This window comes from Drosophila santomea, chromosome 2R, assembly GCF_016746245.2.
Source record: "Drosophila santomea strain STO CAGO 1482 chromosome 2R, Prin_Dsan_1.1, whole genome shotgun sequence".
In the NCBI taxonomy this organism is placed as follows: Eukaryota; Metazoa; Arthropoda; class Insecta; order Diptera; family Drosophilidae; genus Drosophila; species Drosophila santomea.
Window position 1 is genome coordinate 9769911 of NC_053017.2, and position 27317 is coordinate 9797227.

The 27317-nt window shown below is 45.6% G+C and overlaps 6 protein-coding genes across 10 annotated transcripts; 3 read left to right on the plus strand and 3 right to left on the minus strand.

Annotated features, from left to right (window-relative positions):
- Positions 1 to 16402: 16402 nt before the first annotated feature.
- On the minus strand, positions 16403 to 18141 carry LOC120446295 (zinc carboxypeptidase). Its single transcript, XM_039627190.2, has 5 exons — positions 17931 to 18141; positions 17725 to 17861; positions 17195 to 17670; positions 16834 to 17130; positions 16403 to 16769 (listed from the first exon to the last, which is right to left on the minus strand). Exons 1-5 carry the CDS (start codon positions 18090 to 18092, stop codon positions 16573 to 16575), a joined length of 1269 nt encoding a protein of 422 aa, XP_039483124.1. The 5' UTR covers positions 18093 to 18141; the 3' UTR covers positions 16403 to 16572.
- Positions 18142 to 19527: 1386 nt separating this feature from the next.
- On the plus strand, positions 19528 to 20665 carry LOC120444469 (nascent polypeptide-associated complex subunit alpha). Of its 2 annotated transcripts, none has more exons than XM_039624146.1 (2): positions 19528 to 19546; positions 19832 to 20665. In XM_039624146.1, the coding sequence occupies exon 2, from the start codon at positions 19838 to 19840 to the stop codon at positions 20489 to 20491; it is 654 nt and encodes a 217-aa protein (XP_039480080.1). In that variant the 5' UTR covers positions 19528 to 19546; positions 19832 to 19837; the 3' UTR covers positions 20492 to 20665. The 2 variants fall into 2 exon arrangements, with proteins under 2 accessions (XP_039480080.1, XP_039480079.1); XM_039624145.1 differs by lacking the exon at positions 19528 to 19546 and adding an exon at positions 19606 to 19624.
- On the minus strand, positions 20634 to 22727 carry LOC120444467 (diacylglycerol kinase epsilon). The gene is made up of 4 exons (XM_039624139.2): positions 22445 to 22727; positions 21379 to 22386; positions 20998 to 21315; positions 20634 to 20944 (listed from the first exon to the last, which is right to left on the minus strand). Exons 1-4 carry the CDS (start codon positions 22601 to 22603, stop codon positions 20825 to 20827), a joined length of 1605 nt encoding a protein of 534 aa, XP_039480073.1. The 5' UTR covers positions 22604 to 22727; the 3' UTR covers positions 20634 to 20824.
- A 60-nt stretch (positions 22728 to 22787) lies between these two features.
- LOC120444471 (cytochrome b-c1 complex subunit 9) lies at positions 22788 to 23181 on the plus strand. The gene is made up of 2 exons (XM_039624148.2): positions 22788 to 23018; positions 23085 to 23181. Exons 1-2 carry the CDS (start codon positions 22887 to 22889, stop codon positions 23118 to 23120), a joined length of 168 nt encoding a protein of 55 aa, XP_039480082.1. The 5' UTR covers positions 22788 to 22886; the 3' UTR covers positions 23121 to 23181.
- LOC120444470 (39S ribosomal protein L18, mitochondrial) lies at positions 23141 to 23897 on the minus strand. Its single transcript, XM_039624147.2, has one exon. It carries the CDS (start codon positions 23760 to 23762, stop codon positions 23202 to 23204), a length of 561 nt encoding a protein of 186 aa, XP_039480081.1. The 5' UTR covers positions 23763 to 23897; the 3' UTR covers positions 23141 to 23201.
- A 42-nt stretch (positions 23898 to 23939) lies between these two features.
- On the plus strand, positions 23940 to 27295 carry LOC120444468 (tafazzin). 4 transcript variants are annotated; one of them, XM_039624140.2, is made up of 5 exons: positions 23940 to 24380; positions 25580 to 25922; positions 26199 to 26435; positions 26505 to 26893; positions 26966 to 27295. In XM_039624140.2, the coding sequence occupies exons 1-5, from the start codon at positions 24258 to 24260 to the stop codon at positions 27008 to 27010; spliced, it is 1137 nt and encodes a 378-aa protein (XP_039480074.1). In that variant the 5' UTR covers positions 23940 to 24257; the 3' UTR covers positions 27011 to 27295. The 4 variants fall into 4 exon arrangements, with proteins under 4 accessions (XP_039480074.1, XP_039480075.1, XP_039480077.1 ...); XM_039624141.2 differs by having other exon boundaries at positions 25583 to 25922; XM_039624143.2 differs by lacking the exon at positions 23940 to 24380 and adding an exon at positions 25018 to 25255.
- Positions 27296 to 27317: the final 22 nt, after the last annotated feature.

The window sequence follows — 27317 nt, forward strand, 5'->3', positions numbered from 1 at the left end:
CCAGGGGTGAGGCGGGTGAGGCGGGTGAGGCGGGTGAGGCGGGGTCAGCTGAATGGAATGTGCGCTTGGCTGCGCAAAGGGAGGGAAATTGGAGGGAGGAAGGAGGGGCGGGGCTAACGACTGGAAGGGCGTGCAACAGTCTGCCATTGTTGGCACTTGCCGAAGCTGTGTTGCAATTTGCCATATTTTCATACCCTTGCGAGGGGTTTAATATTCGCAAGGGTATGAAAATATGGCAAATTTTATAACATATGGAGTAAACGTATTAAATTGTATAGTTTTGGGATTTATTTCTAGAAAACTACTAGTGTAAATGGAGGATTTAAATGATTTGTTAAAGGATTAACTACTACTGAATAAGTTTAGTATAATAAAATGTTATAGCAGCTTACATAAGTTCTTAATCAATAGCAATTACCATCCTAAAATGTAGTCAATGTCATAAATAAAGAGAGATAAAGGTATCCAAGTGTATTTCCATCTTCGGGATTGCGAATCGCGCACCTCCTATTATTTCGATGTCGTTCTCGGTTTTACTTTTTAATGTACTGCAGGCAGCGAACGTTGGTCAGAAGGCAGAGGACAAGCCGGAACTGGTGGCCAGCCCCTTTGTGGTGGCCATCATCAATGGATGTGGCTGCATAATCAAGCGGTGGCCACATGCACATCCATGCCACATGCATGGGACATACAACTTGCCCTTGCCGTCCGGCCGAACTGTTTGCATATTTTGAGTGGACGCAGTTTAGTTATACCCGTTACTCGTAGAGTAAAAGGGTATACTAGATTCGTTGAAAAGTATGTAACAGGCAGAAGGAAGCGTTTCCGACCATATAAAGTATATATATTTTTGATCAGGATCAATAGCCGAGTCGATCTGGCCATGTCCGTCTGTCCGTCCGTCTGTCCGTCTGTCCGTCTGTCCGTCTGTCCGTCTGTCCGTCCGTATGAACGTCGAGATCTCAGGAACTACAAAAGCTAGAAAGTTGAGATTAAGCATACAGACTCCAGAGACATAGAAGCAGCGCAAGTTTGTCGATTCATGTTGCCACGCCCACTCTAACGCTCACAAACCGCCCAAAACTGCCACGCCCACACTTTTGAAAAATGTTTTGAAATTTTTTCATTTTTGTATTAGTCTTGTAAATTTCTATCGATTTGCCAAAAAACTTTTTGCCACGCCCACTCTAACGCCCTCAAACCGCCCAAAGCTGCTACGCCCACACTTTTGAAAAATGTTTTGATATTTTTTCATTTTTATATTGGTCTTGTAAATTTCTACTGATTTGTCAAAAAACTTTCTGCCACGCCCACTATAACGCCTACAAACCGCCAAAAATTGTGTTTAAGACTCTCCTTCTCCCTTCCACTAGCTGAGTAACGGGTATCAGATAGTCGGGGAACTCGACTATAGCGTTCTCTCTTGTTTTTAATTTGATGCCTTTGTTTGTTGTCATTCTGTTCTAGCTTGTTGCACACGGCAAGTGCAGTGGGATGGGACATTGCACCTGGGAGTGGTGGCTGCCACTGTCGCCATTTGCATGGCATTCCCTCAACCGTCGACTCCTCGTCCCCAGGCCACCACCACCACCCCACTGAGCATTTGTTTCATTGTCGCCCGTTATATTGTTGGCTTTTATGCAGGGAAATGTGGCTGGAAATGGCAGCGAATGGCTCACGTTATGGTCAGCATATTAAGGTAATGGCCTGGAAAGTCTGTCGGTGCTCTCCAGTTCACTCCCTGAATTGGTATTAAATGTGAGCGTGGCACGACTCGAATGGAGTTCAAATTTCATTTGCACTCATACTCATACTCATACTCGTACTCATATTCGTATTCGATGGGGATTTCAACGGGTGCTTCACAATGAAGGCTCCTTTGAGGTCTCGTGCAGGTGCTAAAAGCAGGTACTCTGTGCGATTTGATGGGCCACTGGCATTGTTCTTTCCAATCGCACTTACAGTAAAAACAAATCACTTTATGTAATGACCAACTCGGATGTAACACCTCGCTGCAGAATTCAAAATAAGGCTAGCACCATAGCTTACGAATTTCTCTTAGGAACATAGCTGACTTTTCAATAGTATTAATTACTCTTAGTACTCGTACAATAAACTTCCATACATATATAAAATATTTTAGCTACACATTTTGTTTAAATCAGCAAAGTAAGTGGTATAGGAATTCGAGAAATGCAGCTCTAGCAATTCAGCTCCTTATGAACATATTTATTTTAATGAGCATCTGAAATTGGATTCAACAATCAATGCCGGAATGCGGGAGCAGGTGTCTCTTATCTGTCCATTGACCAGTTCGTGGCCTTTCTGGCCAGGCAGATGATGAGGGCTCATCGGGTTGGCTTAAGGCATTGGTGCATACGCATACGAGATGAGTGCCTGAACCGAGGACAGGTTCCGCATATGCGGCATGCAACCAAGGAGCACGCAACCACGCACGCGATACATTGCCAGCACAGGCGACAGTTCTGTGCCTTCGTAAGTATCTGGCCGAAAACAACGATCGACAAGAACGCTGCGCAGGCGCAGTTCCAGGTTGCGCACTAATCATCTGAGTGACAACGGCTGCCTGCAACAGCTGAGGCAAGTTGCCCGGCCAGTCAGGCAGCACTGAAGCACCGAAAAAAGACTTCCAAACCGGCTGCAGCCGCTAACGGCAGGTGCAAAAAATTTACCACTCGAACGAAAATTTCCTACCTGATTTAATCTGCTGCTGCTGCCGCTGCTGCTGTTGCTGCTCTTGTTCCTTTTTCCCTTTTTTACTGTTGCAGCGGCTGGTGTTGCTGCTGTGCCAAGGCTTCGCTACGTGTTGTTTCATCAACTTTGGGACTTGTAGCCATTGGCGTGGTGTGGCATGTTGCCTGCACGCTCCGCTGATCACGCACACACACTCTGGCCACAGCACACAGATACACATACACACACCAGCAGAGCGACAGGCACACACTCACAGACACTTCTGCTATCACTCAAGGCTGTTGCTGCACGGCTGCCTCCGTTTTAGCCATCCACTTTGGTGGCTTTTTCTTGGCAACACCAACGCAGCGCTGTTTGTGGTCTCCTCGTCATTGCATTCGCACGCTCTTCGCGGAGAGAGTGAATAGAAAGGAAGGAGAAAGCGGAGGCGAGGAGGCAGGGGAGGCAGGGGAGGGCGCACATTGACAGACCATAAAAACAATCCCTAGAAGCCATCAACCGAATGGGGGCTAATGCTGCCATTGACCAACATAAGGCAATCAAAAAACAGTTGAACTGAGCTGCTGTGTGAATGGACCTGGGAATACCCTGAATTGTTCTCATTAAGTCTTATGTATTACATTCGCAAAAGTATCTTTTACATATAAAGCTTATATTTTTTTTTAGCAATATTTATTTATTTGAGATATCCCATTAGGTTGGTGAAGTGTAATTGTATACTTATACGATAAGCTACTAAGAAGAATCATTCAAATAGCAATAAAAGTGAGTCTGTATTGCTTTTATAAACCAAAAATAATACAAAACAACCCTTCTGAGCCATGAGTACTTCTTGTAAAAGCAAAAATGCCAGCAAGACGAAGCGGAGAAGCATCGAACCGGCAGCGACAGCTGCAGACTCAGATGCAGATGCAGATACAGATATAGATACATCTATCAGATACATCAACATCCCGCAAGCGGAGCTAAGCGCAGCACCAGGACACATCGGAGTAGAAGGAGGCATCGAGGAGCGAAGAGGAGAGGAGAGGAGAAGAGGACCGACTTCCTAGAGCCCTTTGTGACTTCACAGCTGTCGTTGCGGGCACTCCTCCCCCGCTGCAATCAGCAGATTTCGGTTTTCGGATTTCGGCTTTCAACCACTTGGCCGAACCATATTAATGGGCAGGCCAAAGGACCTCGCTGCAACAGTTGCATCTCCGCTCGTCCCTATTCCTATGCACCATATCCGATCGCCATGCCTGCAGGCGGGCAAATAACGAGGAAAGACAGGCGAACGCGTTTTTGGTGTGCATCGGAGGTGGCAGGACATGCAGCTGGCAGGCTCCTCGGGGCATTCATTGTCCTGCTCATCCTCAGTTCGAGGACACGCATTTGCCATGCACCCTAATAACGGATCCTGGAGCATGTCAGATTTGCAAGTGATGAACTGTGTTAACTGAAAGCCGACAGACGGCCCATTGAGAGGCGGCAGTCTCCCTTTTGTTGGCAATTTTAGGCAAGTATTCGAGGAATTTTCAAGACACCTAATTGTCGGATGGTGTGAGGCACATTTTCGTAGTAATATGCCAAATAAAAACTTTGCCTTCCCTAAATGTAGAATAACAACAAATGTACAAGAAAATTCCAAGGATTTTTAGCAAATTTAAATTTGAATCAAAAATTGGGGGAGCCATTTGAAAATCAAAAACATGTAGAATTTGACATGTATTTGTGTTATTCATAAATAGCTTTTATTTTAACAGTAAAACAAATCAGATGTGATTGTAATAAAATCATGTACATATTGTTGTTCATAATTGGAAAGATTTCGTTATTGTTTTCGACACAATAACTTATAGGTCAGAGCATAAAACAAATAAATAAACTATAACAATTGCTTTCGGTATTTGTGTCCGATGTCACAGAAGCTGGGACAGAGAATAAATTATAAACAACGTAAAAAAGCAGTAAACTGTGAACAAATTTCAGTAAGTCTGTTTCGTGGGCCACAGCATTTTAACCTTGTGGAGATTCCCACACACTTTAAAGTTTTCATCGCCATTTATTACCCTTAAATGGGGGCAAATTGAGGACAATGACAGTCAGTCGAGAGAAAATTTCAGGAAAAAGGACTCACGAGGTTTACGGCATTTAAGCTGTTAGCAGTTTTACAGCTTGGGGCATTTAAATCACGACCCTCACAAACCATCTGAATGCAAAAAAAAAAAAATAAAAAAAAACAACAGAACAAAAACAGCGAGAAACATTGCGAAAGAGTTAATAACAAGCTGTAAACAATGCCTCACCGCCGACTCCTCAATCCCAGCCATTTTCGACGCAATATTGTGAACACAAAAAATTGGGAAGGACGGGCGAGCAAAAAATCCTCAGCTGTTCAGCTGCTCTCGATGCTCTGTCCAATGCACAGATGTCGCTCAGACTGCGAACTTAATTGCCCCAGTGCAGGATATGAAACCCCAGGCCCAGCCCAAGCCAAAAACCAACCCAACCCAATCCAAGCCAAGCCAAGCCAAAGCCAAAACCAAACCGAACCAAACCAAACCGAACCGAACTGAAACCCATTCCAAGCCCAACACACTGCACAATAAAAAGTGGAATTCAGAGGGCATCGCGGGGGCAAAAAATAGCACAGGACTAGCCCAAAACTGCAGGCCAGGAAGAACGGCAAAACTGGCCAAAATGTCAGGGTCCGGCAATGCCCAGCACTGAATGCGAAACATTTCAGTTAACCTCCGTTCGAGCCATGTGCCTTTAAAAAAAAACCCCGTCTATGTGGGAATGTTGAGTTGTGTGCGAGATGGGACTTTTGCATTTTTAAAGTTTCAGCCTGGACCGGAACTGCAATCGAAATCGGAATCGGCATCAGAATCAGAATGGGGCCAATTGATATGGAGCTGTAGCCGTAATTCCCCTGAAATGTTGCAGTTAATAATTGTGGCTTTTAAGGGATAGTGATTTCACTTACATTGGCTGTTATAAAGTCTAGATTTTTTGCCACATAGCATTGCAATGTTGAGCGCAACGCAGCATAAAGCAATTATTGGCTTAAAAGGAAAAGCCACAGTTTAAACTGTACTTTTATATTTGCGATTTTCCAGAACGCCTCGCACAAAAACCCTTCTTAATGTGTCCTGCGGGCTTACATTTTGAAACGTATCGATTTTTTATTGTAATAAATACAGCAAGCGGTTTTCCATCTTCCAAAACCTTCTTCTGCCTTTTAAAGTTCGAGAAATCGTTTGCTCTGCGGTCTATTTGCGGCACTTTTATGGGGTGAAAGCCCCTGTATTGAACCAATTTCATCGAGAAGAAAACACAAGCTGTGCAGCAGTTGCTTTTGGCTTAAAGCCCTTTATGTTGTGGGGGTCTTATCGGCATTTGCGGCCCGCTTCAATGGCTCCTTTGCACTGGCACTCGAAACCTGCATTCGGGCTTTGTTTCGGCCACGTAAATCTTTTCAATTTGAATCAACCTAAGCGTTTGTCATTTTGACTAATGGCTTATCAAACAAACACAAACAAACGGGCCACAAAGAACGAAAAAATGTTTGACAAAATTTATTGTATCGTAAATTACGCATAAGAAGGAAAAGTTACAACACTAGAGAAAAAGGAGAAAGCGCCAAGTGAAAGCTGCTAGAAGGCTAAACTTTGCTAGCTTACGGCTCGTAAATTCTTTCGAGAATTTATGCAAACTTTCGTTCCCCATGACGATTGCCTGGGGGCAGGGGCACTCTATCAGCTCCTCAGCTTCTCAGCTTCTCAGCTGCCCAGCTGCCCCGCTCCGAATTGAGGAGGTGATTCGCTGCAGGAATGCCACTAATGACCCCGCAGCCAGTGGGGTCATGCACACGTATTTAGTGAACCTTTTTCGTGGCGTCATTATAAATTAACAATGGCACGCCGACCAGGCGCAAATATTTCATCGTGCAACGACACCAAAAAACAAAAACGAAAAATACCACGACACAAAAATACAAAGATACAAAAAAACCAAAACCAAAAGCATACAGAGCGCAAAATGATGGAGCGTTTAGCGCTACTCGAACAATAAAAGTCGCCGGCTAAGGAAAAGGAGCTGGGTCCAAGTGGAAGGAGCTGGTCCAAAGGATGGAGCCTGGCCGAAGGATGACAAAAGTTTCCGTTGTTGTTTGCCAACCCAACCCACCTTGTTGCTGCATTGTGTCAACTGGTCGCTCCACTTAGTCCTTCTCCGACTGGATTCCTGGCCTCCATCCGCAACCCGCTCGGAATCCTCCCACACACAGGGACACCTCCTTGCCCCTCCGGTGGGCATATGAAACATTCTCTTTGGGACAAGGAAATATGAATTGCGTGCCAAAGAACAAAAAGCAGCTAAGGACGAAAGAAAAGTTTCGCTCAGCTTTGTTTCGCTCTGTTCTTTTCTGTTCTGTTCTTTTGGTGCCTTCTTTTCCAGCTTGTTTTCGGGTGACTGGTGCACTGAGAGAAAGCAGCACAACACTAATCTTCTAATCGAAATTAAGCTCAAATATACGGACATAAGGAGAGAATATTTGCCAGTACAAACGATTTAAATCGATCGTAGAAGAAGAACTACAATTTCGAATCAAGCCTAGATTAAATAAAAAAATTTGGAGTTTCTATAGGAAAACAATATATACATAACTCCATAGCGATTCGGAGAAATACATTTATTAAATCGTTACATTTATTTATTTATTATTTAGTAATAGTTACAGTTGGAAAGGCAATCAGTGTTTTGTAGCAATTCACACACCGATTTTTCCCAGTGCAGTCTCGCTCTTATTGTTTTTCTGCCTCCGTGTGCTATTTTGGAGCTCTGCTGCTGGCTCTGCTTTTTGTTTGTGATTTATTTATTTTGTTGTTTGCCGCTTTGTTGTCACTTTACGCTTTTATTGTGCCACCCACCCCCACCCCCACCCACCGTTCACATTGAGTATACGCCTCGTTGTGTTCCGCTAAGCAAGAAATCATAAAGTTAAACTTTTCTTATTACCCCCAATCGAGGACCTCCGGTGCGGGCGTATCATTACAGCCATCCGAGGGCCACTAAGCCGCTGGGATAATGAGGCTGCTCGGCTGTGCCATGGGCTTAACCAGGTAACAAGATAACCCCGACCCGACCCATCATCCATTGGAAGTCAAATCATAAGCCGGAAATCGTTATACATATCACCTGCTGCCAACTACCACAGGAAGCGAAGGAAACAAATGCCAGGATCAGAGCGAAATGTGAAATGTAAAATGTGTGTGTGTGTTTGTTTGGGGCATACACCCTGCCACCATATCCGTTCGATTTCGCTAAAAAGCAATGCGGCCGAGGATAACGACTCTCGGCTCCAGGACTCTGAATACTGGATTCCACATCCCCGACAGTCAGCTGCCAGGTTGGTAGTTTGGTAGCTTGGTAGCTGGGTAAGTTGGTTCAGTTGGTTCAGTCAGACCGACTGAGCATCTTGTTTCCGTTTGCAAATAAAACATATGCTTACCCCTCCCCTTTTTTTATTCCATCCTGACATTCCCCGTTTGCGCTTTCTGCTCCTTTGGTTTGCATTCACTTCGTTTCTGCATATTTCCTGTATTTATTTCAATGGCTTAAGGGCCCGGCAAGGATTCCGCACCTCCATCCGTCCTTTCAGCCATCCATCCGTCCATCCGTCCATTCGTCCATCCAACCATTCATCCATCCATCCGTCATTCCATTCATACGGAGCTCACTGTCAAGTGGCTTGATTTTTATTTATTTTTAATTATGAAAAATTGTAAGGAAAATATTGCGTAGTGGAAACAAAGGCAGAACGGAATTGACACAGAAATCACTTTTTGTTGACACTGAACTTTTGATTTATGCGTGAGGTGGGTCCTTTGGGGGCGGGGAAGTGTTCGCCGGGGTGCGGGGGGTGGAGACCGCACATGCCACGCCAACTTCATCAGTTGAAATCAGTGTGTGCAAGCTGGCAATATTGCAGATTGTTACCAGATTGTGTGCCACTCAGAGATGCGAAGAGCGTTTCTTGTGTTAAATGACAATACTACGTAGAAGGGGAATAAACAAAGGTATACCATAAGGATATGTAAATATACCTATACCTATATAAATATATAAAATATATTAATATTAAAGTGTTTTGGGAGTTCGGTGTTTCAAAAAGACCATAACTTACATACTAAACATCAATCGATTTGAAAGTTAGAAAATTTGCATGAAACGTGTCTAAATTCAATACTTGTTCTAAAATCAATACAATTCAATATCACAGTTCAGCTTTAGTATTACTTATTATACTGAACTTTTTCGGACTCGAAGAAGTATTTGGCATTTCGCATTACACCTGATGTTGCGCCCTGGCATCACTGATGTCAACCCGCAACCCCGACCGCCCATCCACACGCACTGCTGAGCAGGCAAAGGATGCCAGGAGCGGAAAGCTGGAAGGGAATGGGAAGGATGGATGACGGAGACGGCGAGCCGGCAGCCAGGACATGCAGGACCGCATTGTCCTGTCAGCGTCATTGCGAATGAAATATGAACAGGAGCCCTGTGAAAAGTGCGGACACTGAACGCCAGCCAGTTCGTGTTGTTCATTTGCAGGATTGCGGCACACACCTTGCAATGCACCCGCCCCCTTTTCGCCGCCCCCTCCGACGTTCCTTGAATGCGTGGCGACGGCAGGCGGCAAATTGCATGCGGTGCCAGGCATATGGAATCATTTAAAATGTTTCATCCGAAATGAATCGACTATGCCGCCGTCCACTCGGCTTTTTCCGCCCACTCATTTGTTTTGGCAACCGCAATTTAAACGTTGACAGCCCGGACAGGGGGGCGTGGCGGTGAAAAGTGGGCGTTGGTGAGTGGGTGGCAGCTGGTCAAAAAGGATTGCTGGCAAACGACTGAATTATGGCTGAAGTGGACAGTGTGGACAGTGTAAATCGCTATTTAGCCAGCGGCTTCGTCGGGATTGGCTCAATTAGTCGGCCATCCTGGCGCGCTTAATGTCCTTCTTCGTAGATGTTGCCAATTTAAAGCGGGCTTTTCATTTTTCGCTTATTATATTTATACTCTGTTCATACTTCTATTTTTAGTTGTTTTCTTTCCGCTTTTTATTGCCGTCCGCACGCAAAAAGTTCCACTTCGTTAAGCAAAAAAACGGCCAAGCGGGAATTTTATTGGGGTGCCAAAAGGACTTGACTTGTCATGTTTTTCCAGGGGGATACACCAGTTGTGGAGGGGGAGGAGGAGGTTACGCACACAGCAAACACGCAGCCAGTGGAAACTCTGCTGGTCTAGCTTTCCGTACAGTCAATTTCTTGTTTGGTTTTGCCCGTCTTAGCGATTTCCCCTAGATCCGTCCTTCGCATCCTGAAAATCCTGGCACCCTATTTGTTGCTGAGTTACTGGTAAAACTGCTCGTGATGTCCATAAAATTGTAACGAAATAAAATCAATATAATGTGCAAGTTATTCTCATCAAATTTAAAGAGCTTCTTATTCAATTTTCGATTTGACGATGGCTCGATAATAGAATTAATTTAAAATAGAAAACGAAAATGGAAATGGAAATGAATATGTATTTGTGAGTTTTCTGCATTAACGTTCTTCAACTTGTTTTAATACCATTCTAATATTTCACCAGGGAAAAGAAAAAATATCATAATTGCTCTTTGATCGTGAAAAAGAAATGAAGGGATTTACATTAAGGCCAATATATTTATAAGTATTTAAGTAACTAAATGTTTTATTTTTCATCGGACTGCGGTTAATTAGCAATTAAAAGTGTGAAATGTGAACTCAAACTTAAAGCTCACATTGCAAATTAATGAGCACATTAAATGATTTATCTGCAATTTTCTGCAATACCCATCCGAATCTGCATAAATATTTATCTCAACTCGCCATAAAAAAAAGTCCCTGACAGACTGCACATTTTAAAACGATTTTTATGCGATAATCACCCCGTTTAATGGACAACCATCTGCCGTACAAATACTTTCCAATTTGTATTTTTTTGCGGCTAGAGTTTCATGTGGCAGATCCTATCGCTGAATCCAACGGGTGCTTAATTAAAATGGAGAAAAAAGCGGACCCAGGAGCTGGCAGATCACATGGCCACAAGGAGCAACCCCTAGCCGAGCGAGGAGCAGCTGCTCCCCGGAGCATTGCTTTTGACTTGCTTGAATCCGTACAAAAGTCCCCCTTTTTTTTGGTTTGGACGGGGCAAGCAGATGCGGCTGGTGGCTTCATTAAAATTAACAAAACTTAATTGCAGCTTTCGTGGCACGAAACATGCTGCAAATGCGTGTTCCAATCTGTTTGATGGTCTGCTGCTCTGCTGGCCAGCAGAAAAGGGGAGCCCTGCACCTGCTGGTGATGATCGTCGGGGCTGGCTGCCAAACAGTTTGATATATTGCCCCTTGGGGTTGCTCCTGATCCTCCGATCCCCAGATCGTCAGATCCTGACAGATTGCAGCTGCAATCGGGAAAACGCATACAAAGCTAGCCATATATTTGTTTCAGCGACTGCTGCTTAACTAAAGTAACGCAGGATTATTTACATATCGAGCTTTGTGTTTTTTAATTTATTTTTCTCTATCATTTCTGTATTTTTCAGTATCATCTCACCTGTGTGCTAGAAACTATTTTTGGCAATGAGATTAGCTTACCTTGCCGTTCTCGGACCTTCTCTGAAAAAATAGAAATAGCCTGTACTTTAGTGCCTTGTTAACTTGGCCAAAGTCGCTTACCTGTCGATGCCCGTAATTTTAGCTGCAATTTTGAACTTTTGGCATGTCGACATTTGCATGCCACCCCGAATCCCCGAGCAATTACCCAAAGTGTAGCCAAAGTTCATGGGGCACCGGCGGAAATTCAATTCCTTCGGCCAACTGACATTTGTCGCCGTTTGGCGGGGGCAGTGGCCAAATGTCGGGCAACTTTTGCTAAACTGCCATCAATTTCGGTGGTCAGCCCGGCAATTAATTGGGGTGCCAATGTAAGCCCCACTTGGCCATCCCCGCCCCCTTGCGATCCGAAATCATATTCATAAATTGCGGGTCACAGTTGTGGCCAACTATTAAACAAGCCAGCAGGAGCAGAAGGAGCAGCGGGAGGAGGAGGAGGAGATGCACACTGCCACCTTGTGTGTGGTCACTAGTCGAGTGTCTGTGGTTGGTGGTCGATGGTCAACTGGCTGCGGTATCGATATCCTGCCAGCGACAGCAGGAGCAGCAGGACAATGGCAGTTGGTGTGCCATTTGTTTGAAGTGTGCCTCCGATAAGCGCCTGTTGTTCAGTTGGCCAGTTGGTCAGCGGCAGTCGGCAGTCGGGCGATCCGATCATAATACGTTGCCAACCCAATGCGATCCGGTTTCAAAACAAAAGTTTATGGTTACACTTAAAGCTCACCCATGTGGATGATGATTAAATGTTGGTCGTGCATGGAAGGAGCCACTCCGCCCCGAAAGCAGCAAGACCGCTCGCATAATTCCCGCATTAATGATGTCGATTTCAATAAAAACAGCCAACATTTTATGCTCCAGCGAGCGCATTTTAATGCGAAACTCAAACATACACGAGATAAAATAAATATAACTCATACGCCCCGTGCTCACTGGCCGGGAACCTTCCAAGCCGAAGCCAGGAGCAGAAGCAGAAGCAGGCGCAGTCGGCAGGAGTCCTTCGCCATCCCAGGGGCAGTAGAAGCAGCAGCTGTCGGGCGGTATATCCACTGCACTCCGCAGCGGAGCAATGCGTGACCAATCCGAAAGGGGTCGCAAGTACTGGCCAACTTCCATGCAAAACTGCTGCAGACACTGCACCAAGTGCACTCGGCGAAATAGTGCAGTCAGTTGGCCACGTTGTTCGAATTAATAAACTAGTTTACTCACTCGAGATACAGATGTGCTAGGGATATCACTTGGTAAGTGAATAGTTGAAACAACTGGACTACAAATCGAATTTTATTTATATGATAAATCAAGCATATGCATATGGGGTACATTATATTTTCAGTACTTCTGAGTAATGAAGGTCCTGCAATTTCTAGCAGTGCATCTGAAGGAAGAGGAGCGCAAAGCGAACTGGCAGAAGTCCGTTGAGTCCATTATATAAATGCTCTTTTAATAATAGCTCGGCGCTGGCGGTAAATGGTGTCGCACTCGCTGTCTCTGTCTCGCACCGTGTTGCCCTCTCTTTCGCAAGTATTTAAGTATTTGCATTCTGCATAATGTGCACTGACCCAGTGTAATTTAGATAAGCGGATAAGCCCGGTCCAGAGTAAACTAATTAAGGATTACACGTCGGCCATATGCGTTTATGGTTTTTGCACCACTTTTTTTCCTTTCCTTTCCTTTCCTTTCCTTTTCATTTCATTTCATTTCATTTCCATTCCTTTCCGCCAGCCGTCCATCAATCAATCAATGTAGATCAGATCAATTAGTGCCATTAATTCGACATTAATCATGGAGAAGCTGCCAAACATTAGCCATGTTCGCCACTAGTTTTACCCGCTGGCTGTATAAATTTTACTAGCGCAATAAGAAGATACCGCTTTCGCGCGAAACCGGAGAATAAATATTTAAGTATTTGCAACGGGCTCATTTTTAAAGTGCATCTCGTTTGTTCTCCCCCTCGGCCGACTGCACAGAGAATAAACCTCCTTAAATAGGTCATTTAAGTGCTCCTTTTAAATCCCTAAATCAGGTTGTTTGAAGGGTAAATGAAAACGATTAAGAAATAAGTACCGGCTTAAGTTGAGCCCTAACTATGGTCGAAAATTCCTTTGATGCAGCACGAATGAATGGTACTCATACTCATACTTATACTCCCATGCCATTTTATGTTGGCACTGCACACGTGACCAGTTAGTAGCGAGTACCCTTTTCTTCTGAGTGTAAATCAAACACTTTTTTTCCCCTCCCCGCTTCCTCCTCATGCCAATCGGAATATCCTGGTCCTTTCGTCTGGTCTTTTGCATAAGCAAATACGCGCGATTCACAAACACGTGACGCTTTTTTCCGCCTGCCCCCCACCGCCCATCCCGCCCACTGCCCCACTAGCCCCAACGGGGGGTTCCCCGCCTCAAAGTGAATGACTGGGTGACTGGGTGAGCAAGTGTGCAAGTGAGTGAGTGGCAGAGTGGCAGAATGGCAGAGTGAGCGACTGCGAGAGTGAGTGAATGATGGCTGGTGACCAGTTCATGGTTCAATGACAAGCAACTTTCAGTTTGCGTGCGCTCCTCCGCCTTCCCTTCTGCCTCGTTTCATTCGCTCTGTTTTGTTTTGTGTGTGCTAACTGACTGAATCCCCCAGATCTGCACACGCCCCCAACCGCCGCCCACTTGGCCAGCGGCTATTTGTCTGCGGTTTTGGCACTGCCCCACCCGAATCGCCCGAATCACCCACCTGACTGGCCATTTTTATTTCGCTCTGTCCTGCTTTCTGGCGGCACAATCGCTTAATTATGTACAACATTTTGGGGCGATGGCAGGGGAGCTTATGTACTATGCTCACTCGGTGGGGATTGCCCACAGGACAATTTCAGAATTTGCGACACGATTCGCGGACAAATGTTAAATGTTAAATGTCATATCATACTGGTTGGCTTGAATTTTTGATTTACCAAAGTCAGGCTGCGCTTACCGCCCATTTAATGTGGCATTAAAAATGTATTTCAAACGAATTAATTGTGCGACTTTTGCGGCTGGAATTCTTTCATTTGATATTTAAATCTTGTGGGCTGATCTGTTTAGTACTTACAAACTTTTACCTGCTATTGAAATGCGAACATTACTTACTACAAAATTACTATCTACAAACTAAGTCGATTAATGCTTTTGAATACATTTTCATGAATGAAGAGTTACAATGTGTGATAACAAACGTGTGTTCATAATGGTAAAAAATAAGAGCTATACAAGCAAGTTTGTGAATTCAGCAGCATAACCTTCCACTGCAACTTGGCCCTTTGCACTTAGCCAATAATGACGTCGGTATCACAACCCTCGATTACTTTTGAAGCAGCGAATGAATCTAATCTGAAGGGTACTTATGGCCAATATGAACTCACAAGGGCTCACATTGTTGTCGATTTACCAGTTTCGCTACATTCAGCCACTTTTCTAATTACAATCGTGATATAAGCTGAGCACGACAAGTTTGAAGCATCAACATTAGTTCGATTCGATTGGCGTTGGATTGGAAATCCGAGCTGTGTAATTATCGGAAAAGATATTATTCGAATGGGATCGTGTAAACATAACACTACCGATTTATGGCATGAGCCCGGGGCTCATCGTATAACAAAGCATTTGTAAATGAGTTGGCCGTTTTATGGGCCCTACAACCTTTGCCTCTTGCCACTTACCAGTTGCCACGTGACGCAAAAGTGTGTTGGGCAATAAAGGTCGGTCGAGTTTTTCCGGAAAATGGGGAAGGACGAAAGAGGTTGAGATTGAGGTGGTAGCAGTTACCCTACGCAGACAAAGTTAATTGAAAATGGCTAAGGTACGGCAAACGAATTCCGCCGACAGCTTTGGCATTTTATTTGCAGGCATATTTGATTACGGGCTCCTTTTCATATCAGGTGTCAAAGGCTTTTCCGGAAGCCATCGCCTCTCGCCGGTAACTTTTTAGCATTTCCATCTCAAAGCATCGCTGGGAAAGCCATTGAGACCCGTTTCGTCGGCTGCAGACATTGCATCAGTTTCCCCCCAAATGCATCTTCGAGTGGCGATATCGGGAGGGGGTGGGCAGAGGGGCGATAGGATGAGGCAAGGATAAAAGGCATCCTGGCAGGTCGCAGTTCTCTGCGGCGGACACGTGAAACCATCATCAATCTAGGAGCACTGGCAACGACAGTTTTAACGACTTCTTGCGGATTACTTCAAACAAAATAACCACTTTGTAGTAGGAATTTTATGTTGGCCCGGTTGGTGTTGATGGCTTTGGCTTCTGCAAAGGAGCGAAGATATTCCGTTGCATTTGGCCAAAGTTTTGCTGCGTGCCGCAAACTTTGCCCATCCCCCCGGTAACCGGTAACCGGTAACCGAGAATCCCAAATCCCATGACCAACTATCCGCAGGGCAAATTGCAAGACCGTCCTGGTCCCGCAAAACAACAGCCGCAGGAGACGGGCATATAAATATTTATTGATACTGCAGCCACGCGGCATAATTTGCCTATGAGCAAGTGCAGTAATTTTGCTCGGCCAAAAACTCCACTTTCCCCTCCCCACCTCTCAGTGCTGCCTTTTAGCTTTTAAGGGGGAAGTTCTTGGCAAACTATTAAATAAGTGCTTGTGTGTTGTCAAAACAATCTTGGGCTGTCTAATTCAATTTCCCACAGGAGAATCTTGTAACAATGCCTGCTGAAGCAAAATCAATTCAATTACAACTTTCCCTTATGCTTGTTTATATTCTAAGCGAGGAGCAAGCTCAGTAAAAAATCAATATTATCCAAGGGCAATTTAGAAATAATTCTAACCATATACATACGAATAAAGTAATTTAATAAAATATAAATACCCCAGAAATACAGACATTTACACACTATTTCCACCATGATGTCCAATATATGTCACTTATTTTATGGAGAAAATCAAAAGAAGGTTTAAGATAACACGAAAAAGCAATCTATCAATGAAAATACCCATTTGCTCAATAACATTATCATAAAAACTATACCAAATTTATATACAGCCAAAAGTAACCTTTTCATTTATTAAACACACTTCGCTAATCTGCACTGTTTACAAATAAAATCATTTTACAAGCCATTTTTGAATGTTCACATATTAGTTACAAAATGATTTATTCATTTTTTCGCAGCACCTGCTCTCAAGTTAGAAACATGAAGCTTTAGTCGAAGATGCCCTCCTCGGCAGCCTTGTTGACCAGAGCCTTCAGACCAGCAGTGACCTCGAGGCCCACCTCGGTGATCTGGTTGGAGGGCAGGAAGAATCCGAAGGTGCCCTTGTCGCGCAGTTCCACGGTGCAGGTGAATGGGATGTTCTTCACGCCGTAGGCCCAGTCCTTGGCAGCTCCCGAGACGACATCTGGAGTGGGAGTGCATCACACAAGTTAATATAATAAACGAGAAATATATGGTGGGAAACCTACAGTTCAGCAGACCACTGGCTCCATAGGTGAAGGTGGAACCATAGACATCAGCGGCAGCATCGGAGAAAGCAGCGGCAATGCGCTTCATCTGCTCGTAGTTCGGGGGGAACTCGGTGTTGGAGTGTCCGTAGGGCAGGAGCACGTACTGTCCGTAGGCGTGGTAGGCCATGTACGAGCGGATGTAGCCATCCTCGAAGGAGCTCACAAAGTTCTGCAGCGAGATGATCTCCACCTCAGTGTTGGGCTTCTCACCACCGAACCAGTGATCGCAGGGCTCATCGATGTTCCAGCCAGCACCTTTGAGTAATTAGTTATAAATAATTAGCAAAGTTTAAAATGTAGTGGAATGGTTAGACCATACCTCCCCAGTGGTAGTCAAAGTTGCGGTTCATGTCGATGCCGTAGCAATCTCCAGTTTCGTTGCGGTATCCGTTGGGACGACGGTTCTTGCGCCACAAGCGCTCCACTTCGTGGGTGTAAACAAAGCCATCGGGGTTCACCATGGGCACCACAATCCAATCGTACTCCTCGCTCAGACGCTGCATTTCCGGATCCTCAGAGTTGATCAACTGGTTCAGCAGGAAGGTGACGGTGGCCGACGAGATCCACTCCATGGCATGGATGTTGCCCTCCAGGAAGATGGCCTTGTTGCCCGAACGCTTCGACAACTTAATGCTCTTGATGTCGCGACCCTCGTACGACTGTCCAATCACCTTGCACTCCAGGTAGTCGTGGGCAGCACACTCCTGATCGATCCAATCGTAAATGGTGTCCAGGGAGTGGTAAGTCTCCCATTCCATCTGGGAATCGTCGCCAACTGAGGAATCATCTATCAATCTGCAGGATTGAAATGTAGTCTCTGGAAATGCAGTAACTCATCGTAAAACTCACTTCTGCAGATCGTCGACAATCACTTCGTAAACAATTTCGAGGAACTTGAGTGTCTTCTCGAGGGCTCTGTGGAACAAGGGACCTACAATCACATTGTATTTATGTCCGGCAGCACCCAGTTCGTTGAGGAAGTGCACCTAAAAATGGGTCAAATCATGACATATACTATATGTTTTACAGAAATGGGAAATGTAATATGAACTTACAGAGATGTGCTCGTGGATCTTCTTGAGCTCCTCCATCTGCAAGTCCGTCTCAATGGTCAGCTGGTAGACACGGAAGTGGTCGTACCGCACAGCCAAGCGACCAGGAGCGGACTTCGCCGCCACCATGGCCACTAGGGCTATCAGAAGGATTGGTAGTTTCATTTCAGAGGTTGGTTGGGCTGAACGTTGCCGCGTTCACTGTGGAGAGCCGGATCCCAGCCAGGGCTTTTATTAGCTGCAGGAGTGGCCACTCTACCGGGGTGTTATCTAATGGCGATAGTGGATCTGTCATCTGGCGTGTGTCTCCTCCGATCTAATCGCCCATCCAACCTACCACAAAGTGGCTCTGAACTTTGGCATCCGACGGATACGTGTAGGGCTACACAAGAAAATTAAATTACATATATTGTAAAATATATGTGAGATATTTGGACCTTGCCAAATTGACTTACATTGAAATATGACCATTTTGTGCAAAATGAATTCGCTATTTTAATTTTCAGGCTGTGATAAAGTAGAGAGATAGTAATGTCTACGTTATGTAAGCTATTGAGTTGTCCTAATTTAAGTTTATACAAAATACTTATTGGCAATTTGAAAACATATATTTGACACCCTTCTAGATACTAAGATCACCCATAATTTAACAATAAACTGGTATCCAATTTTTCTCGGTGAACTCTCTCGAACAAAGTCAGTGGAGTCAAATTTATAAATGAAATCATGCACCAAGCGTGGAGACACTCGCCTTATCAGGCGTGTTCAATTAATTAAATACTCCTACAGGCGTCTGCGCGTGAAGAAGCACTTCGAGAAGCGTTTGTAGAATGCACTAGCAAACTGAAGATCGCCATCTTCAAGTGACAGACTGAGTGGGGAAGACCAGCTTCGTCAGACATTCGATTGTGAAACCATTTATTCGGTCAATTGTACCATTTAAATAGTTAAGTTATTGCAAGTAACCGCGTAAATTAATCATGCCACTGAGCCTAATCTGTAATGTAACTTTCCTTCCCTTTGAGTAAGCCACTTAAGATGTTGTGGTTTTCAATGTTTATTTTTATTTATGTAGAGTTATACTTGCACTATCTAAAAAGGATGCCAGTAAAAGATTGTAAGCAAAGGCGACCCAGGCGTCGAACTATAACTTCTAAAGAAAGTGTGAACACAATTAAATTTATCAAAATTAGGACTACATGTATATTATTATTATTGCTTAATAAACTACTATTACTTAAGATTTATCGTTTTCCTAATTTTATCAAAATTAGGACTACATGTATTATTATGGCTTAATAAACTACTATTACTTAAGTTTTATTATTTTTCGTTTTGAGGACCAGACAGTAACGAAAATATAAAAACCAAACTTAATTTCTATATTTTTAGTCCTAATTTTAAGTTAAAAATGGGTTAATAAAAAGTTAAAAAGCTTCAATAAATTTGAATGCAACGGAATTATAAAACTAGAGCTGCCACTAAGTTTGATTTAGTATATCAGTCGAACACCAATCGCATATGGCCACACCATCGGAATATATCGATTGAAGTTGCGAACAATCACTGCTTAGCGCCGGTCACACTCTGCGCCGCCATATTTCTTTTCTTCGTTTCCGGTGAGTGTGTGTACTCCGCGTTTTTCAATTTAGATTTAATTTATTCCGAAATATCCCTGAATTGGCGCCTTGAATTATGTAAAATATCATATACTAGAGTCAAACTTACGGGGGCAGCCAAGTATCGATGTCATAATCAAACTTGGAGAAATCAATTAAAATTGACCCCCACCGAGACATCTAGCTGCTCAATTGAACCGGCACCAGATGTTTCACCCTTAGCTGAATTCATCCGACTTGCAATGTAATTACCTAACCTCGTGTTGTCCACTTGCTTCCCGACAGATAAAGATGCCCGAACTGACCGAAATCAAGAGCGAGGCTGCGCCCTCCACCTCCGCTGAGGCGAAACCCGAGGACGTGCGCGTCGAAGATGATGGCAGCGATAGCGACTCCGATGGTGGCATGCCCGACCTGGAGGAGGCTGTTGCGGCCACCACACAGCTGGGTGGTGGAGCCACCGGTCTGCCCATTGACCTCGTCTCGAAGGCCAAGCAGTCGCGCGGCGAGAAGAAGGCCAGGAAGATCATGCTGAAGCTGGGACTCAAGCAGATCCAGGGCGTCAACCGGGTGACGATCAGGAAGTCGAAGAACATCCTGTTCGTGATCAACAACCCGGATGTGTACAAGAACCCCCACAGCGACACCTACATCGTGTTCGGTGAGGCCAAGATCGAGGATCTGTCGCAACAGGCTCAGGTGGCTGCCGCCGAGAAGTTCAAGGCCCCGGAGGCCGCTGGTGCTGCCGACAGCGTGGGCGCCACCACGTCGGTGGCCCCAATTGCCGAGGAAGACGAGGAGGAGGTCGATGACACCGGCGTGGATGACAAGGACATTGAGCTGGTCATCACGCAGGCCAACACGACGAGGGCCAAGGCCATCAAGGCCCTGAAGAACAACAACCATGACATCGTCAACGCCATCATGGAGCTGACTATGCTCTAGAGCGGGCCTCAGCGTTTGCTGCACTCCTGATTTTGTTGTTTACCCGCCTTTCGATAGTACTGACCCAAATGTTGTGTATGCCCCTCAAGGGCAGCATGTTACACCAGTCGAACATTTAATTATATTTCAAAAGATTATTGAGTCTTAATTAAAGTGGATTTCTTTCAAATACCATTTAATGTATTTTTCGACTAGTATCGGTTTTCCACTAGGGGGTGTCTTTGAATGAATTGCAACCGAATTCGATTAAGTATAGATTGAGGTTCCAGGTTAAGTACTTTGAGATTGGGGACTGGCACATAAGGGACTTCTATCCTGTATTTGCTATTACGTTCAGGTTGCAGCCAGCTTGAGGACGCGGGCCTGACTGCGCGAGGCAAGGCGAATGTCCGCCGGACTCTGCATCCAGGGTTCGCCATCCGCCTGCATTGGCACGGTCTCCTTGACTTGTAGCTGAAGAAGATTGTTGCTAAATAGATATTCGGTTAAATCGCTGCAGGGCTTACCCTTATTTGCTTGGCTTGGCCTATTCGCACTGGTTTGCTTATATTGCACTGCAGTTGGGCAATGTGAAAAGAGGAAACAATGCCGAAGACCTCCATCATGCCGTCGGAGATGGAGTTTACAATTCGCACTTCTCCATTGGAGTTGCTTAGCTCGCACAGCTTGCAGCCAGCTCCCCAGGAGTCGATATTTAGGAACACCAACGCCTGCAACTCAGGCAGTTGCACTGGCTTGTTGTCCAGATACAAGGTAAGCTTCTCCTCGATGTGTTCGCAGCCAGGTTGCATCACCTGTTGCGTTCCAAAGGTAAAGTACAGCAGCTGTAGAAAAGTAAATAAAGTGTATTAGTTACAATTAAGGGAGCATACTTGTTTGTAGCGTACCTTATTGAATATTCGACTGCTGAGCAGATAGAATCGGGACTCCCGCGTCTTGTGGAAGTTGTAAGTGATGTACGCATCCACACCAACACTGAAATAGTTGTACACATGAATCGTCTTCGTAGGATGCCTTTGAATAGGTAGCCGATAGTGCAGTTTCTCTATTTGCAGGTCATAGCGGTCGAGATTCACGGAGCGGGCTCGCCGTATACTCCTAAGGATCTCCACAGGATCGAGAGCAGAGGGCGGCTCTGCTCCCCAGCCCAGAACTCGCGACAAATCGTTGCCGGTGCCCAGCGGCATGATGGCCACCGAGGGCTGGGGCTTGATATTCAGCGCGTAGATTGTGTTGAGCACCCAGCCGATGGTGCCATCGCCGCCGGCCACCAGTATGCGACACGGGCGAGGACTGGCTTTGGCGGCCCACTGCAGAGCGTCCTGTGGACCCCGTGAGCCCAGTTCCATCACCTGCAGTGGATGCAGGTAACCGCGCAGCAGGGACAACACATTGGCCCCCGTACTGCTGCCCGACTTGGTGTTGGCGATCACAATAAGCGGCTCCCAGTTCTCAATGTCTGGCGGCGTAATGCTGGCCAAGTGGAGCCGCATAGAATCCCTAGTTCGAGCGGCCACAAAGCTGTAGGGCGGGAAGATCATGTCTTTGAACTCGCCAAAGTCGCAGGCTCCCTTGGTGTCAGTGCGGGTGTAGCAATCGTTATGGTAGCACCGCTGACACCAGGCACATCGCCATCCGTACAATCCCGGATCAGTGCTGACATGGTGATCAACCTCCTCGTTGCAGTCGGCACAATGGACTCCCATAGGCAGATTCCCATGCACCCACAAGTGCCGCACGGAGGACTCGTTGCGCAACCACTTGTCCTTGCACCGGTACTCCCTGTCCGCCCTCCGCTGGCAGGGGGGCGTGGCATGGGTGCACAGGCCGCAGCAGTCGCAAAAGAGTCCTGCGGAGGGGGTGAGCAGGATCTCGCACACGTTGCAGAAGCAGGCCTAGGATAAAGGGCATGTGTCCTATAGCTCATATTTCTTGGCAAGTGAATCCACTCACCTGCTCCAAGACTTTTATTGATTTCCAGCTGTGACGTGTTTTGAAGGTGCTCACAAAGTCTTCGGAAAGCAAGCTGCGACAGAAGGCAAACAGGACACTGAGGGCCAGCAGGGATCCGATCAGCGCCTCCACGCTCAGCTCGATAGTGCCTATGTCCATGGTCACCGCAGAGAAGGCCCAATTACGCTAAATATCCTGGTAATTTGGCATATTCACAAATCGTTTGTTTTTTTCCCCATCCACCAGTGTGACCGCTTTGAAGACGACAAAAAACACCGTATGGCCTACATTAAAAACTGTTTTCAAGTAAAAGTACTAAAGTAATCGTAGACTTCTCCAACACTGTTTGTCAACTCAACCTAACAAATCAGCTGTGAAATTGGCGTGTGGAAAAAGTTTGCCTTAGAAGAAATCGGACGTTTTTACCAAAAATCTAGCCAACATGAAGGTTATCTACAACACCCTGTTCAAACGTACCTCCACCTACGCCGTGGCCATCATCGCGTCGGCCTTTTTCTTCGAGCGCGCTATCGATGTCACGTCGGTTGCGATCTTCGAGGGCATCAACAAAGGCGTAAGTAAAATCCTATTATGTAAGCAAAGTTTCCTGGTTAAATCTCAAGTTTTCCCCTCTTTGCAGAAACTCTGGAAGGACATCAAGGGCAAATACGAATAAATCACCATGATTCGTTGTAATTAGCAATAATAATCAACGTTTATTCTAAACGAAACAAAAACTAAGTGTGGTTTCTTTTGGTTATTTTGATTTGGGGGCTTCTAGTGCTTCTTCCGACACTTCCCAGGGCTTTTCATGCCTCTTGGCATCCCAAGGCTGTGCGTTCGGTAGTCGAGAGGGTTCCTTGAAGGAGACACCATTATCCTGAAGGGTTTGCAGCAGCTTCTGCAGCTTGCTACCCTGTACCGCCTCCACGTTGCAGGTCATTTCCGTGATCCCAGATTGCAGGCAGCGGTGTGCAAGCACTCTTCCGAGATTTACAAACGCAGCGGTGTCGTTGGTTTTGTACAACTGCTGTTTAATGGCCCACTCCGAGGTGCTGGCACTCAGTATGGTTCCATTCTCGAAGTGCTTGACGTCGGCGCTGACGTAGCGGCCACTGGAGTTGATCTCCAAAGTGTGCCAGTAGGATCGACCGGGTTTCTCCAGGTGATAGCCGCCCGGCTTGTAAGCAATGCGTAATCTTTCCAAGTTTCGGGGATTCCGGTTGATCACGCATTCAGAGCTGGTTTGCGGGGTGCTTAGGGCCTTGATTTTGTGCAGGACACGGGCGGAGGTTAGGGGGCGAGCGCTGCGTGACATTTTTGGACTGTAAACCCGGAAGAGTCTCGACTTTAATTGATATTTATGTGGGAATTACAAAACCACGATAAAATATTTTGAGCTGCTTTAGGTGTTACCAGACTGCCAGATTAAGTGCTGGTAAATGCTTTATTGGTGCTGTAAAATGTCGAAACATCAGTTGGACGTAAATGGCAAAAAACAGCTGTTTTGGCTTGGTTTATCATAAAATTTCTAGTTTCTTCAGATTCTATTGACCTTGGAACTTTTGCCGCTCCCCAGCACAATAACGACCCCCTTCAGACATGCGCCAAGTGAACTTGGCGCCTCCCGCCCGTACGCCCATGAGTTTGCTGCTGAGGTGAAGAAGTGGCGGTTGGGTGAAGAAGCAAGCAGTGCGCGCGTCCAAAATTGCAAAGTGTATTTTATTCGGCCCACAAAAGCCGGTTATGTAAAGACCGTATAGGCCAACTAACTGCTCACATATCGTACCCGTAAAATTAAGAACTTGTGGAAATGTTGATGGTCGTGTGTTCCAATTTAAGGCGTCCCGGGCACGTGGGCGCCGCATCTGCAGCCCGAAATATAAACTGGCTGATTAGCGGAGGATATACACCGCCGATCCGGGCACTGGCGCGGGTAAGCAGAAGTATTGCAATTAACCCTAAAATGTTCCACCTAAATACACGCAATAAATATAAACAAAATCAGGCCATCGCTTTCCCCTCTTTTTCACCACGTTTCAGAATTGACCACTCGTTCCAATTTCCACCAATGTTGGCGGGAAATTTTAAATGTATTTTAACATTGCTAAGAATTTTTAGGTACTTTTTAGTTAGGGGAGTGAACAACTGATGAAATGATTTTTATACAACTTAATTTTTTAACTGGCAACCAAAGAATCAGTGAAGGAAAAAATTATTATTTTAAATTGTTTGCCTCTTCAGATATATGTAAGTGAACTGAATTTTAAAATATTTGGTAATGAGTTTCTACATTAGTTTGCCTATTCCTAACAAAGGTAAACAAAGCACTTATTATCTTGAAAAATAATCCAGATTGAGCAACTGATAAGAGCACTCGGTTCAAACTCACCACCGTGCACCGACCCTAAGAACCCAAACCCACCACGCTTGGCGCACAAATTTAAATGCTTATCATATCAAACCGAACGAGCGTGATCATTATTCACGGAAGCGCTTGGCTAAGCACTTTTGCTAACTGATAAAGATAGTTTCACAATCACTAGTCGACCACTTGACTGTTGCCTCACTACTCTGGGGCCCTTTCCTTCGCTCGTTCTCGCCTTGTCTCTCTTTGTTTGGGGGCAAACGCCCTCGTTTTATGCGTGCTTTTGCTTTTGAGCTTGTTGCACTTGGCGATTTCAGTGGAGACGAAAATCAGTTACGCTCGAAAGTTCCCGCCGTCCGGATGCGAAAGATTAAGATTCTCAGGTGCCCAATGTAATATGTGCATCTCGCACCGAGTGAAGGTCGCCTTGGATCTCTGACGACGTGAGTTTTCCTGCATTATTATTCGCGCGAAAATGCAGTGCGGTGTCTCGCAGCAGCAGATTTTCAGTGCGCATGCTGCTAACCTGTGGCACAAAGGCGGCTTTTCCGGGGGTTGTTGTGTTAGTCAAACAGTTGACAAAGGAATTTTTCAAATAGAAATCAAAATGCGTAACTCTGAGAGACGTGTGGCCAGACACAAGCACAAAAGGAAACTATTCTTGGGCCCGATAAGATTAAAGACTATCCATGGTCAGCAGTGAGATTTGTTGTGTGCACTTTGTGGACGTCGGTAATTCAATTCCCGCCCTTATCTCGAACCCACAGCAGTACGTTCAAGCTCCGGAGGCGCGGCCAGTGCCCGATGAGCGCTTTCCGGGCAGCCAACAAGATAGGAAGGATATCGCCACCCAGACCGAGCGGTGTAGCCAGTCCAAGGACCTGCGGTCGCCTCCACCTCCATCGCAGTCCCAGAAGCTAAACTCCTCTACCCTTCCGCCCCCAATGTCCGACCGGGATGCTGATTCCCCCCTGGATGTGGCAGCCGGCGTGGCGATGCCCTACAACATAGACTGGATATTCCCTAGGCTGAGGAACCCCTCGAAGTTCTGGTACGTGGTCAGCCAGTGCGTCATCACTGCCGTTGGAATCTTCAGCAAGGTTGTGCTGAGTGAGTATCTAGCCGGCAGAGCCGACCTTACCAAACAACTGGCCCAAAGGCACGTTTATTTTTGGCCAAGAGATTCGACGTTTGCTCTGAGAGCTCATGCCCCTGACCGTGAATGCAAATCCGAATGCGTCAGCGAATCTCTCGTTTGATAAACGATGTGTGCGGATGCTGCCGATCTTGTTTAACGAGGTCAAACGTGTGCCGTGCTGTTAATTGGCGCCCCCCGCCACAATTATGCAAATACTGAACTTTCGCCTTTCTTTTTCTGCTTTGCAGTGTTCCTGAATAAACCGCGCGTCTACAACAAGGAGCGACTGATTAAGCTGATTTCCAAGCGACCCAAGGGCGTTCCCCTAGTCACCGTGTCCAACCACTACTCCTGCTTCGACGATCCTGGGCTGTGGGGCTGCCTTCCCATGGGACTCGTCTGCAACACATATAAAATCCGCTGGTCGATGGCGGCCCACGACATCTGCTTCACCAACAAGCTGCACTCTCTCTTCTTCATGTTTGGTAGGCTTTCGTTTCGTACTTCCGCGTTTCAGAAACCCAAGGAAATCAGAGCCAACTTTTCATTCGCAGGCAAGTGCATACCTGTGGTGCGTGGCATCGGTGTCTACCAGGATGCCATAAACCTATGCATCGAGAAGGCCGCGCTGGGCCATTGGATCCATGTGTTTCCCGAAGGCAAGGTGAACATGGAGAAGGAGGAGCTGCGACTCAAGTGGGGCGTGGGCAGGATCATCTACGAGTCGCCGAAGATTCCCATCATTTTGCCCCTGTGGCACGAGGGCATGGACGAACTGTTGCCCAATGTGGAGCCCTATGTGATACAGCGGCACAAGAAGGTCACCCTGAATGTGGGCCAGCCCTTGGACCTCAACGACTTTATTCTGGACCTTAAAAAACGGCAAGTGCCGGAGCCAACGGCGCGGAAGCTCATTACAGACAAAATCCAAGAAGCCTTTAGGGTAATAATGAATTTACAATATAAATTGATAATTTGGAATAAATTGTTATTTTACCTTACATTTATTTTACAGGACTTGCGGGCGGAGACCGAGAAATTGCATAGAGAGCGCAATTAGAACGTAATCATGAAAGAGCATAGCGGCCGACATTTGTAATAATATTTATTTGTATAGTATTAAGCCTAAAATGAACCCTCGAAGCCCCTAAGATCCATTTATTATAATTATATTTCCGTGTATTGCGGTTAGTTCTTCATGATGTAATTGCTGGATAGGAACTTTAAGTGAATCAGTGTGCATTATTAGTATAAATATATACAATTGAAACTAATTTGATCCGAGGGAATAAATTGTATTATACAATAAAGAGTATATCTAGAAAATAAATTTTTTTTCTTAAAACTAATGTGGTCTTTGCAATGGT